The 14,740-nt window shown below is 34.1% G+C and overlaps 1 protein-coding gene across 4 annotated transcripts in view; it reads right to left on the bottom strand.

Moving 5' to 3' along the window:
* Positions 1–853: 853 nt before the first annotated feature.
* Positions 854–14,740, bottom strand: part of LOC126750505 (protein quiver) — a 45,850-nt gene continuing 31,963 nt past the window's right edge. For all 4 annotated transcript variants that reach the window (XM_050460140.1, XM_050460142.1, XM_050460141.1 and 1 more), the window contains one exon: positions 854–2,246. In XM_050460140.1, the coding sequence (XP_050316097.1) occupies positions 2,032–2,246 (215 nt within the window). In that variant the 3' untranslated portion in view covers positions 854–2,031. The remainder of the gene's footprint in view (positions 2,247–14,740) is intronic.

Below are 14,740 nucleotides of genomic sequence, written 5' to 3'. Positions count from 1 at the left end.
TAACTCTCTTTACAGCTCATACTTCAAAAGATCTATAATTATTATTATACCCTTACATCATACTATTTTCTTATACAAGTTCTTCTTTTAAATACATTGTATAAGGAAAATGATTTCAATTAACAATTAATTAAATCAATTAATAATTAATTAACTATTGTTTTTTGATTTTTTTTGGTGTACAAACTGAGGGCAAAAACTTACGTTTCTGTTTCATCTAAGTAAATTTTCTACATTTTATTAGGTTTGGAATATAGAAAATGACTGGTAGGTTTGAATAAGAACTGTTATCTATATAAAGGAGCATCGCACACCTACCAGTGTGTAATGCCCGTTCTGACGTATAGCTCAGATACCTTATTCCTTATCAAAGAAAAGTTATAGTACAATTTAATTAAATTAACATTCAAATAAAAAAGGAAGTTCTAACAATTTTATTATTTTTTAATTTTATGCTATTTATGGAACTGTTACTTCCATAAAGATAACATGTCTGAAGCGGAAACCAACAGGATGTTCAGATCTAAGAGAAAAGTGGTAAGTAGTGCAACGGCTCAACAGAAGTGTTTGGTATGTTTAAGAGAATGGTATCTAAAATGTTTGTGGGAAAAATTGGCTAAAAATTTCTTCTTAAATATTTGTTGGAATTTCCTGCTTTGATTGATTCGCAGAATTTTGAATAAAATACTTTTGATTACTGTTAAGGTATATAAACTGAATGTCGATCTCTTCTTAATAAATCTCCTTAGATAATATTTGTAGTCCGGATAATATCAAAATATTTCCTTCTTGTCTTTTTTGGACTAGAATGTCTTCCACAAAAATTTAAATTTATAAGGGTTAACAAACACAATTGACGAATAAATTAATATATTCTCTCATACATAATATTTATCATATAATCTTAAACACACAATTTAACAGCAATTTCAAATAATGCAAGTTGTAATAAAATCATTAAGTATTTACATACAAAGTAGGCGTAAAACAGCTTATAAATTAGGGTCCCAAAATTTTGTTAGATGAGCTCTTTTCTTGATATTACGCTTAGTATCAAAAACAAAGCTCACTCCTTAACAATATTTTGGGCATGTCCATGGGGAAAATACCAGTTAAGGCTTAAAATACTTCTGTGAGGGGCAGGACAACCTAAAAGTGTATCTTGTGTTAGGATTCTAAAACTTCAACTGCTAAATTTTCTATCTCAGAAGCATCTAAAACTTTCGTTTAAAATTCAGGTGGCATGCTCGTGATTTTTCGGGACTGTAAATTAATAATACTGTGGTTTTATGTCTGTTTTCTGCTATTTGCGAGACCACAGTAGTTTTTCAAACTGTTTTTTGTGCCTTTGTATAGGATATTTCTATTATGAACTAAATTGTATTTTTTAAAAGATATAAGACGTAACAAATAGAAACATCCTAACACTAGGTGCAAATCGTGCAAAAACCATGCTTTAAAATTCTATCTATTAGTCTGTTATGAAAAAACAAAAAAAATAATCAATAAATAAATAAGAAAGGAAATGTTTTACATAATTGACTTATATACACAAGGTTTGAGAAGAAAATTGGGCAGCACTTGTAGTAAAATACTATATTCATGGATAGTTTAGTCCGCCATTTCGTCGAAAACAATCTGAAAGTATTATTTATTGTAATTAGATAATTGATTGCAATTTAGTCACAAGATGGCGAACGATAAAATTTCTAGTTAAAACATTTCTATACAATAATAAAACGAAAGCAAACTTTGAGCAAAAATTTTTAACACTTCAACATTATTTTTTAAATAATAAATGATATGAACAATTATTGTTACGATTTCTACGTGATATGGTACAGAGTGAAAACAATATAATGTCTACTCCTATAATCTAGTGACAAAATCATAATTATATCTCCAAGTCCAGGCTGGATTTTAATTCAAGTATGAAACCTATTATATACCCTGTAGATTAGCTTTTTATTGTCCACTTTAAATAAAAGGTTTCACACTTCAATTGTGCCTTATTTAAGGCACAAATAAAATCTAACTAATCATGCAGCAGACAAGACGCAGCAATACAACGGTCACTACAGAGGCGAGGAGTGTTGTTGACGTTTGAGCGACGCCGCGGTTGCACATGTCCTCCTCACAAAAGCACATGTGACCCGTCCCTGTACTTTCCATCATGCACACGTGATCCACCATGAAGAGATTGATCTGTAGCTGAGAGGTGCAGGTTCGGCGTACCACCTCATAATCTAATAAAAGAAAGTATGTTGGTTATTGGATTAAATGCTGGAAATAATTTTTATATGTCTATTAGGTACGAAATATACCGTATGGAAAGGAAAAGAAAGGAAAGGAAAGTGGCGACACTAGGAAAATCAGTTTGTTCACCTACGTTTGTACCGCTAGTTAGAAAACAAGTATTTAAAATAACGATATCCGAAGTCGCATTAAGTCGCCGTAAGTTGTAAACAAAATTATAGAAAGATATTCTTCCGTATTTCACCATTGGAAAAAACCAATTAGAGATCGGAATCAAAATAGGGAAATTTAGGGAGCTATTTAATCGTGCCCTTTATGCTAATTATGCTAGTCAATGATCCGCAAAGTGAATTTCTGCAACAAAAATGTCTAGACATATAGTTAACACTTATGAAGTTAAGCTTAATCTTGTTAAGATTAATATAATTAAAAAATATCTAGTTTCAAAAACGACAAAGGAAGTTAAAGTTCCTTGGTTTATTGAGTATTATAGGGTACTATAGGAAATTTATAGTTGGATTTGTAAAAATCACACACTTCAAAAAATGTTTGAAAAAATTCGAAAATCAAACATGTCCATATATTTTTAGATAGCTTTGAAACATACAAAACCAATTCTACAATACCCAGATTTTACAAAAGCTTTTATTTTAAGAACTGACGTTAGCAGCGTTACTTTAGAGTTGTTCTGAGATCCAGGAAAAGATCTTCCAGTCGCTTAGGCCTCTAGGGCTCTGAGCGACTCGGAAAATATTTATCTAACAGAGTGTTAATGTTTAGTATAGGCTAGACCATATCTATTTGGACAAAAATTCAAAATCATCAACCGACCATAAAGTACTCCAATGGCTGTTCTCACTAAAAGATTCACGTCCAAAACTTCTGCTATAGAGAATTAAACTTGAAGAGTATGACTATTGTACTATATACAGGGTGTTTCAGAACTATGGGATCAAACTTCTGGGGGTTGTTCAGTGCAACAAAATAATCCATTTGAGTATAGGAACCCATGTCCGGAAATGCGTCACTACGCCACTTCGGCCCTAAGACGCGTTGAAATTTATAAAAAACATTAATTACCGTAAAACGGGGCTACTTTGTGCAGGTTTTTCAATTTTTGATTCTAGGCGCTGCATTTATAACACTGCACAACAAATCGAAGGTTATTTTATGTTGACTAAAATATTTTTATTGTTGTTTACTAATTCGAGGCATCTGATTTCGAATCTGTCGTCAGTTTTACTCTAACAGCTCGAGTTGTTTAGATATAGCTACGTTCTTCTCATTTATCTTTATTTTTGGTTTTTTATCTATTATAGTCGCGTTTTAAGGGTCTGCATTAACGATCCGAATTGTTTTTGTTATATTTGTGGTGAATATGTTTTTCAAAAATTTCGATTGAATATGTCAGACTTTGTGAAACGAGCGTATTTAGAGTGTTTTGGTTTTCCTTTGGAAACAGATAACAAGTGCTGGAGGCCCAATATTGTGTGCAAAATTTGTGTTGAAGAATTACGTTTATGGGCCACTAAGAAGAGACTCTCTTTTAAATTCCAATCCCCAATGATTTGGCGTGAACCTTTAAATCATCACGATGACTGCTATTTTTGCGTTGTTAATATAAAAGGAATCAACAAGACGAACCGCTCCAAATGGATTTACCCCACATCAACATCAGCTGTGAGGCCTGTAAGAAGCTCAAAAGATACATCTTTACCATTACCATCTACATCTACAGAAAGTTCTGATGAATTGAATGAACTGAGTAGCATGAGCGATGACGAGTTTGTTCCAGAAAATCTCTTTGAACCAAAACCATTCGATCAAAGTGCACTTGATGATTTAATTAGAGACCTTGGACTATCCAAAACTTCGTCTGAATTATTGCTCCAGATTAAAAGAGAGAAATCTTTTAACTAAAGAAACTAAAGTTTCTTATTACCGCACTCGAGAAAAAGACTTACTTCCCTTTTTCGCTGAGGAGGATAATTTTGTATTTTGTACTAATATTTCTGGTTTAATGACTGCCATGGGCTTGCAGAAATATGAACCAATCGATTGGCGTTTATTTATTGACTCGTCAAAACGGAGTTTGAAGTGTGTACTATTGCACAACGGAAATAAACTAGGCTCCATACCAATAGCACATTCAACTAAAGTTAAGGAAGAATACCCCACAATAGCACTGGTCATGAACAAAATCAAATATAACGATCATAAATGGGTGATTTGCGTTGATCTTAAGATGGTGAACTTCCTTTTAGGACAACAAGGAGGCTACACTAAATATCCTTGTTTTATGTGTTTATGGGATAGTAGAGCAAAATCAGAACATTGGTCAAAAAAAGAATGGCCCTCTAGGGAAGCACTACTTCCAGGTAGTCTTAATGTTATAAATGAACCTCTAGTGCCACGAGATCGTATCATATTGCCACCCCTGCACATTAAACTAGGTTTAATGAAGCAATATGTTAAGGCATTAAATAAAGATGGTGAATGTTTTAAATATATTTCAAGGAAATTTCCAAGTCTAGAAAAACTCAAGGCAGGTATATTTGATGGCCCACAAATTCGCAAGTTGGTAAACGATCCTAATTTCACCAGCTCAATGTCAGAAATTGAGAACAATCCATGGGATTCCTTTGTTTGGGTTATCCAAAATTTCTCAGGTAATAGGAAGGGTGATGATTACATTGCGCACGTCGAAGAGATGTTGTCACACTTCCAGCGACTTGGATGTAACATGAGCATCAAAGTGCACTTCCTACACAGCCATTTACACCATTTTCCTGAAAATCTCGGTGACATGAGTGAAGAACAGGGTGAACGATTCCACCAAGATCTTCGAACCATGGAGGAACGATTTCAGGGTCGCTGGGATGCACATATGTTGGCCGATTTTTGCTGGAGTATTCAGAGTAGCAGTTCATTCAAAACTAGTAGAAAATCATATAAAAGAAAATTCCTGAGTGTATAGTTCTTGTAATTAAAAATGTTTATACGTTGAGTGTATTTTTAATTCCCAAAAAATACTTTCTCCTTTTAACTCAAAAACTAGAGCTGACACATATAAACTGATGACATTATTTAATATCAGCATTAAAAATAAGCCTAGAATCATAAAAATATTCCATGCAACATACATGCTGTTGGGCGGTGTAATCGAATCAACTTGAAAAAAAACAAGAGTAACAATACGGATCATACTCATAACCTGCCTTAAAATAGGGCTTTTACAATAAACCGTTTTCGAAAAAAAAATTAAAAAGATGGGTGCCAAAGTAGCCCCGTGTTTGGGGTTACTTTGGCCCCAAATTAGGATTTTTTTTTAGTTTTTAAATTAAACATTCAATATTTTTAATAAAATTTCTATATTCTTAAACAAAATAAACAAAACACTTAAAAACTAACAAAAAATATTTTTGTAATATTTGGCACAGTAAAAGAAAGGAACTAAATTAAAATAACATAAATACTAATTATTTTCACATGCCTCACAGGTATAATATTTTTCTTTGGATCCCTCGTTACAAATACCACAGATCCATTTAAAACAACCATTGCATAGAATCCAGTCTGGTCCAGTATAACCAGACCAATAAGCAGCACAAATTCCGCATTTGTCTTCATTGTGGGTACTTGAGAATGATGGTAGATTGACATCTTTTAATGTCGATTTTTTAAAAATGTTTGCTTTTCCTTTGCCTTTCCTTTTTCCCGCAATCTTCTTTTTGTCATTATTTTCATTTTCAATTAGTTTTTCCTTGCCTTGCTCCTCTTTAGTTTCTTCACAATCGACTTCTTTGCCGGGAATAATTTTTCGTCCCCGCTGTCGTTTAGGGTTAGTGCTTGCTTGTCCACGTGTCTCCTGAAGAAACTCTAATAAACTATCATTCAAAATATCACTCGTAGATGCATCAATTGGAGTTTTTGGCAATTTGGATAAAGGCTGCTGCGGATCATATGGACAAATTCCGGTGGCACGAAATCCGGATTTTAAATTGTCTTCTACTATTTCCTGTAGAGCGATCCCGAAGCGATCCAGAAGATTCGGAAAGTGTTCTTTAGGCAGAGTGCCTTTTACGCGACTGGTCTTTCTCCAATCGTCTAAAATAGCCCTCCATTTCTTTTTCATGGGAGCAAAGAAAGCCACGTCCAAAGGCTGCATAAAGTGAGTTGAAGTGGGGGGTAAAGGAGCCATATAAATATTATTTTCTTTAGCAGCCTTTACCACGGTTGGAGAAAAATGTGAGGCTAGGTTATCACCTAAAAGAACAACTGATTCTCCATTACAATTTTCTTTGACGTGGGGCAGTAAAAGTTTTAAAAACCATACCTCAAAGAGATTCATATCGAACCATCCACTGCTGCTGTTATCATAAACTGCCCCTAGAGGGCCACCAACAGTCCAATTTTCGTAAATGTTGTTGGCTTTATAGACTACCATTGGTGGTAGTAGGATTCCATTTGCGCTTCTGCAGATCATTACACTTATTGCCGAACGCGAATGTTCTTGAACCCTTTCAACCCTTTTAGTACCCCTACGAACTAAAACTTTTTTGGCCCCGGGATCGTCTGTGAAATTAGTCTCATTATAGTTAAATACTTGTTTCGCAGAAATGGACTCCAGAACAGGTTTAATGTTATCGAAAAACTCCATTATATCGGCGCGCCCAACCGAAGCACGTGCACGCTTAATATTAGATGACAATCGAATGCTAATATTATTTCTGGTAATAAATTTTTCAATAAAGTCGGGTCCTGGTCTATTGTTGGGCCATCCAGGAATAAATCTGCCTTGTTTTGTAACATATTTTTGTACGATTTCTCTGGCGTCACTAACAGTAATGGGAAAACCCCAATCTGCTACCTGGTTGATGGTCTCTGAAATTAGCCTCTTCTCTTGTTGGGTAAGGATGGTGGGGTGACCTACATGACCCTTATGTTTCGCAAACAGCTTATTCTGAAGAGTACCTCTAGGTATTTTCCATGTTTTGGAAGCTCGTACTTGTGACATACTCCCTTCCCTAACAGCTTGCAATGCATTTGCTAAATTTTGTTCCGTGTAGTTTTTATAGGGCCTTGATCCAGGAACCTACTATAATTTCGCACCATATTTCGCGCCGCGGAACATACCGACCTGTCTGAACAACTCTCGGACACTGAATATTAAAAATAGACAAACAAGCCTAATATAAACAAAGGCGCGCACGCTCTGTCAAAGTTACCCCGTGTGCCAAAGTAGCCCCGTTTTACGGTACCAAAATAGGATCTGCTGCATTTATTTTTACCTTTTGTACATGATACCATAACAACAATTGTTTAGAATCAACGCTTATCAATGTCAATTCTCAATGTCACGTTTAAAAATTTTATAGCTTACAATTTTTAAACATTTATTGCTAATGGAAAACTTTACCAATCAAGAGTTGGCGGATATGCATTTGGCATACGGAGCAACAAACTGCAATGCACGAGCAGCATAGCGGTTGTATCATGAACGTTATCCCGAACGACAGCATCCTGGATACAAAAAGTTTATCATCGGCGGCTATCATCGGCGGCTTGCTGAGACAGGCATGTTTAAGACCAAGATGCATGATACTGTTGTTGCTCGAACCATAAGAACGGTCGAATTTGAAGAAGAGGTGCTTCAGCGAGTTGCCGATGAACCATCAAATAGCACACGTGACGTCGCTAAGAATATGAATACGAGTAACGCTTCTGTCTGGCGGATACTACACGAGCAACAACTCCATCCTTACAACTTCCCGAAAGTTCAAGGTATGACTGCAGCCGATTATCATCCTAGAGTTCAATTTTGTCGATGGCTCCTGGATCACATCATTGCACAACCAAATTTTTTACGATATGTTTTGTGGATCGATGAAGCCTCTTTCACAAGAGACGGTATTTTTAATAGTAGGAATAGCCATGTTTGGGACGAAGATAATCCTTATGCAATTTTTCCATAGAAAACATCAGAATCGTTGGTCTGTCAACGTATGGGCAGGCATTGTTGATTATTATTTAATTGGGCCATACCTTCTACCGGAACGGTTAACAGGACCTATTTATCTGCGTTTCTTGGAGGAAGTTCTCCCAGAACTCCTTGAAAATGTTCCACTAAACGTTAGACAGCAAATGTGGTTTCAGCATGATGGAGCGCCGGCTCACTTTGCTGTACAAGTACGCGAGTATTTGGCTCAGCGGTTTGGGCACCGTTGGATTACCAGAAATGTAGCAGTTTCTTGGCCTCGGAGGTCACCCGACTTAACGTCGCTCGATTTTTTCTTGTGGGGACATGTAAAGTCTTTAGTCTACGAAACTCCAGTAGAATCAAAGCTCAAAATTTAAAACGAGGATCAAACTTTTAGTGTAGTACACCGAAATCATGTGCGGCGTTTAAATCGGTGTATTGAGGTTGGAGTAAGATATTTTGAACAATTGTTGTGATGGTATCATATACAAAAGATAAAAATAAATGCATCAGATCCTATTTAGGTAATTAATATTTTTTCTAAATTTAAACGCGTCTTAGGGCCGTAGTGGCGTAGTGACATATTTCCGGACATGGGTTCCTATACTCAAATGGATTCTACTGTTGCACTGAAGAACCCCTAGAGGTTTGATTCCATAGTTCTGAAACACCCTGTAGAACAGAGGAAAAGCTAATACAAATGCAGATGCTTTATCCTGAATTATATTGCATGTTTATGTCATTTGCAAAACTAATTCTTTTTGAAAAGAAAAGAAGAATCTCAGTTCTACTTAGCAAAAATAATTTTGAAAATGATGTTTTAAAATTTAGTAGACAGTCGTTCCTAAAAAAACGTTACGACACCTACCGAAAACTTTTTGTCAAGTTATTTGTAAAAACTTTAGATAGCCTAGTTTACAATTAAAAAAATGCTTTAGAAAGTTATTAGATGTTATAAAAGGGGCAAGAATAGGCATTCCAAAGGACTTAACGAAAAATCAACTGCAGTACATCGTGCAGAACAGGAAAAAACTGATAGAAAAGGTGCGTTTACCATATTTGGTAATGTATGTAATCAAGTGAAAAAGATTCAAAATTCCTAATTTAACTTTCCTGAATAATTTAACTTTCTTGAAACGTCATCAAAACATCATGTAATTTTTTAAAAAATTTTTTATTAATTTTTTTTTCTATTAAAAAGGGCAAAAGTGGGGATGCATATAATCCTGTACTAAATTTGTCAATTTATTTTTTCCTTTATCTCTGAAATCTTAGCGTTAGTTCATTTTGATTTTTTTGTAATATTTAAGTTGAACAAGGAACATATTATAAACTGCCTACTATTTTAGATTATACGTAATAATGAGCTGGAGAGCTATGGCGGGCTGGACATTACGATACAATATTTTGTTTATCCAGTTTGACTCCAGTTACTGTCCCACCAGTTTTGACCTATTTTATAATGAATCCACATTAAAAAAAATGATGGTGTAGTTGCTTACATGAAAAAAGTTAAATCCTATCTACATGTATCATTGAAATGGTGTAAAAAAATTCGGCGTGTGATAGTACTCCTAAAAATAGTAAAAAAGTGTCTATAAGTGTAGGGAGGTTTAAAAGAATTTAAAAAACGTATTTTTTGAAATTGTAAGCTTAAAAGACGAGATAAAATTTCGGAAAAAGTCCTCTGCTATAAATTTTGACCCTTAATCAAATCATGATATTGAAAAATTATTTGGGAAATAGGAAAGGGTAGTTTTAACAAGGGCAGGGGGTTGTTTCGTAAAAAACTTTTATAGGGTTAATTTTTTTGGAATGTTGGTTAATTTTTTAAAAACTACATACTTTTTTTTTAAAAAAAGGTACTCTTGTTGCACATTTCCTAGAGCTAAGGTTTTCGGGAAAATTTAAGAGTTTGCTCTAGTTAATTAAGATAAACTTATAAAAGTTATGGCATTTCAAAAGTAAGCAAGTAGTTATTTAATAATTAATTGAAAAATCCTTAGAATATTAGGATAATTCCGAACAAAAAAGTTGATGAAAAAAAAAGCAACTTGGCAACGTAGAATATCACTATGTTTACAACAACAGGATCCAATGTTGGCAATTTGTAAATTTATCCATCTTAAGTGGGACACCCTGTACATATAAGGTTCAGATTATATATATGTAAGATGCTTTAGGCAATATTATTATAGATTGTGGTTTCAAGTTTATAGAACTTAACAAAAGAACGATTTTTGATAAGATACTTCTGGATCATCTACAACTTACTACTCGCAGATTCAATTAAAACTGGAACTAACTGAGGACTAATCAGGTCAAAAATATAAGTAAGAAGGGACTAAAGTCTGAACCCCGCATTTATTACTATAGGTTGCATTTTGATTACTTTTTGATTGCAATAGGAATAGGATAGGTTCGTCGGGATACTCCATAAATCGTGAAGAATAAAAAGTATTGCTGTTATTTATTTACGGCGTTTGTGAACAAACGTGTCCTTTTATCATGCTAAAAAGTTTTAACGACATGAATTTTACTCGTAAAGCTAAAGCTGGCACTTAGTGTCGAGGTAACTCGATTTGTGTTAGGATCTTCTCTACAATAGCTATTAAAGTTACAATTTTAAATGCTTTTTGGGTTACTGCGTGAGCAGTACTAGGGCTTTTAAAGGCCAAAACTTTATAATGAATGTGATATGATGCTTGGAATTTGCTATTAACAGTAGTACCTGTCAAGTATGTAAAAGATGAAAGACTGTAGCCATTTAGAAAAACACAGAGGCTTGCTTTTTCATAAAGATAGCTTTTTAAAGGCTAGTAGTTAATAATTTTAAATACGGCTTATTCATGAATTTTACTAGTTGAAATGGCGATCTTAATCTAATTACCACTTATATAAAGGGTTCAAGGACGTAACAAGGTAACTCAAAACATGCCTAATTACAATATATAGCTTATATTGCATATTGTAATCATTGTTGCTTTATTCCATTTGTACAACATTACTCTTTTCACAAGACCCTAATCACTCAGGGTCCTCGTTACTATATTTAACGTAACTAAACTGGATTAATAATTGTTGTGGATATCTGAATATATGTAAGATTAGCTGGATCAATTAAAAGCCATGTTTTTACAACTATGTACGGCTGACAACGATTTGCCAGTGTTACAAAGGATTTTATGAAGCGTAATAAATTTATGAGCAGAGTTGTTAAATCAAACCGTTACATAAGCAATTATTCGGTTTTTTAATTAGCTCTTAATTAACATCTATTCCTATAAAAGTACAAAATAAATGAATTGGTTGGTCAATCTGCCCAAGCACAAACAAAATAAAATAGCTTCCGTATTTGGTTTTTAAAATAATAGGTTACTATTATTATGAATGCTACTTCCAATCCGAAGCCAAAAGCCTGCGGGGTGGGGCTGGGGCCTCAACTCTATGGTCTAGTAGTAGACGACTTAGTTAATGACCAAAATAAGCCAGGCTTTTACATCCAAGTCTATCACGCTATGAGGGGTGCAGGTATGCCCCTATAGTTGAATAAAAGTCCATATTTTGTAGGAGAATGTGTATATAAAGATTACAAATAGGGGAAGTCTTTATCTCCAAGAAAAAAAGCATGTAGGTCACTTAGGTAAAAATTTGTCACCTTTTTAACCGAACTGTTTATAAACTATAGAACAACAAATTTCGGAACACCATTAATTTAACAAACATATAAAAACATGGGTTCGCTACGTAGACGACATTTTTACTATTTTTAATGGAACCAAAGATGACCTGGAAATTTCAAAAAAGAATACAATATAATTTTACAAATCGCTCAAAACAATGGATATCCTATAAATGTTATTAAGAAGCTATACAACAAACATTTTTTCAAACTTAATAAACCATTACTCAGTAAACCCAACACTATCTTATCGATCTATTACTTACTTTGGCAACGTCTCTTCTAGTGTCGCACAGTGTTTTAAGTCTAATGAATTTGTCACTAAACCTAATATTTATTTTAAAACCAAAAACAACTTGGCAAAACATTTAGTAAACACTAAGGATAAAATACCGATAACACACCGATCTGGAGTTTACACGTTAACTTGTTCCCGCCCATTATGTGATCTGTTATGTCGGCCAAAGCGGAAGGAAAATTGAAGTCAGAGTCAACGAACATTTAAGACTTATCACGCGAAATAAAAATACTTTTATTAACAATACCAATTCTTCTTTTGCGAACCACATATTAGAGTCTGGGCATAATTTTGATCCGGGACCTAACACTGAGGTTCTGCATGTTTGTGAGAAAGGGTTACAATTGGACTTGTTGGAAGCATTTGAAATAAGTAGGGCCATAAACTCCCCAGACTGCACTTGCATTAATAAGCAAACTAAGTTTGACACTTTATGCTTTTTTGATACAATTAGCCCTAGAAAATAAGTTTTACCTTTATTGTTTTTAACTCTTTCATCTTATAACATTTGTATTAATTAAAATTTAAAATCTTTTCTTTAACGCAACGCTAATATACAATAGTTTCTTATAGTACCTTCTTTTAATATGTAGAAATCTGTATCGTCCTAAGTATAAATCTATATTTTGAATCGTAGACGTCCTTATTGTACTATGTTTTTATTTTAATTTTAATTCTTTTATTAATTGTTGTTTTTATTCCCGATAAGGGGTAATTTTTGTTTTATTTGGTGAACGTGTATGTTTTTTTTTGTAATGTTCTGGTAAGTTCTAAGTCTGTATTGTTATAGCGAATAGCTCTTTTTTAAAACTGTCTTGAATTACCTGTATTTTATTTTAGTATCTGATGATGGCTGTTTACACACCTGAAATGCATAATACATTTACCTAAGTGACCTACATGCATTTTTCTTGAAGATAAAGACTTCCCCTATTTGTAATCTTTATGCCCCTATAGGTTAATAAGGTCACCAACCTGCACTTTGGGCCTGCGGAAAAGCAATCGCTATATCTGTGGCTTGTTCCTCACGATTTTGGATCACTCTATCAAGTCAATAGTCAATAATAGACAGAGCTAGCGTTTGATGGCCCTGCACGGAGAAAGCAAAAATTCGAGTGGATCTAGACAGAGTTTAGTAGCGCCTTTTATACGTCCCTAATCAAGTATCTATACTCTCACGAGATAACGATATCCATACAAGCGGCCACTTGGGAGTTTTCTAACCATACAACTTGCGAAGCGGCTCGAGATCATAAGGACAGCGTACAGACTTCATCTCCATCGTAAATTGCATACTGGAGGAACCAACACCTAATAAAAAAGTCTTGTATGTTTTAAATTTAAAGGGTTTGAGACAAGTTATTCAATAATAAATGTGTATAAGTTATACCTTAAATACTGTTTCTAGCATGATAGTACCTGATAGTTGATACAATAGTAAGTAAATGCCTTCAGTATCAGCTTACAACTTTCTTAGTCGTATGTGTTAAAATGTTTGTTGTTATTATAAGCAAGGGCTATTATACAAGTTGGGAAATCTATCATAATGCATAGAAAGGTTCTTACAGAAAACTAAAACATTATAATTTAAAAAAATTGGATTACCGGACGGGTAATAACAGGAGGAAAAGGGAAAGGAGGAGGTAAAACTATGGAAAGTGAGGACTAGGAAGGAGACTTAATAGAGGTGACTGCTTTCGGGATTTTTTAAAAGGGGAGCCGACTTCTAAACGTCTTTAGTGGGAGAACACCTTAAAATCAAGGACTTACACTAAAAGTCCCTTGTCTAACTTAGAAAGTTAGGTCATCTTTCAAAATTCAAAACAAACAAGAGAAAAGCTTTAGTCCTGAAATTAATTTAAAAGTGAATATATTTTAAAAAAAAAGTTAATAATCAAATATGTTAAAAACAAGTTATGTTGCTCCTCTTAAATATAGTATGTGTATAAAATCTTGGATTCTGATATTTGGATCTAAATCACATGAGTACTTTCGAAATAGGCCCACTACTATCTACTAGCTATACTACAGTAATGAGACTGCAGTAAAGCTACCAAATGTCGATAGGACTTTAGTTTACGGAGTATATGGTTTACTGCATGGCACATCACAGACATAGATCAAGCCTGGCTCCAAGAGGACTGCTTATTACACTTAGACTACTTAGTAAATGTAGACAATGTGGAAGTTATTGGAGTAGATCAATGAATATTTCTGCTTCTTGTAGCAGTAGACCAGAAAGACCACAAAGAGAGAAAAAAAGACCTGAAAGTGAAAGAATACATATTCCGATAGTGCCAAGCATCTGATTATGACCTTGATGCTGTATTGTTACAGATTGCTGTGCTGTATGTATAAAATGATGAAGAACAATTTATCTGCTACTTTGGTTGATCTAAGAAATCATGCTTCGGTTACCTCAATCGTTCTATTTAGATACAATATTTCATCAAGAATTTTAAGGCGTTCTGTAGTAAATTTCGTTGGATGTGAGGCAGCACATTTCTCCGGATAACTTGTAACC

This window comes from Anthonomus grandis, chromosome 2 (genome assembly GCF_022605725.1).
Source record: "Anthonomus grandis grandis chromosome 2, icAntGran1.3, whole genome shotgun sequence".
Taxonomy (NCBI): domain Eukaryota; kingdom Metazoa; phylum Arthropoda; class Insecta; order Coleoptera; family Curculionidae; genus Anthonomus; species Anthonomus grandis.
Note: the sequence above shows the minus strand (reverse complement) of the source record. Positions and strands in the feature narration are given on the sequence as shown.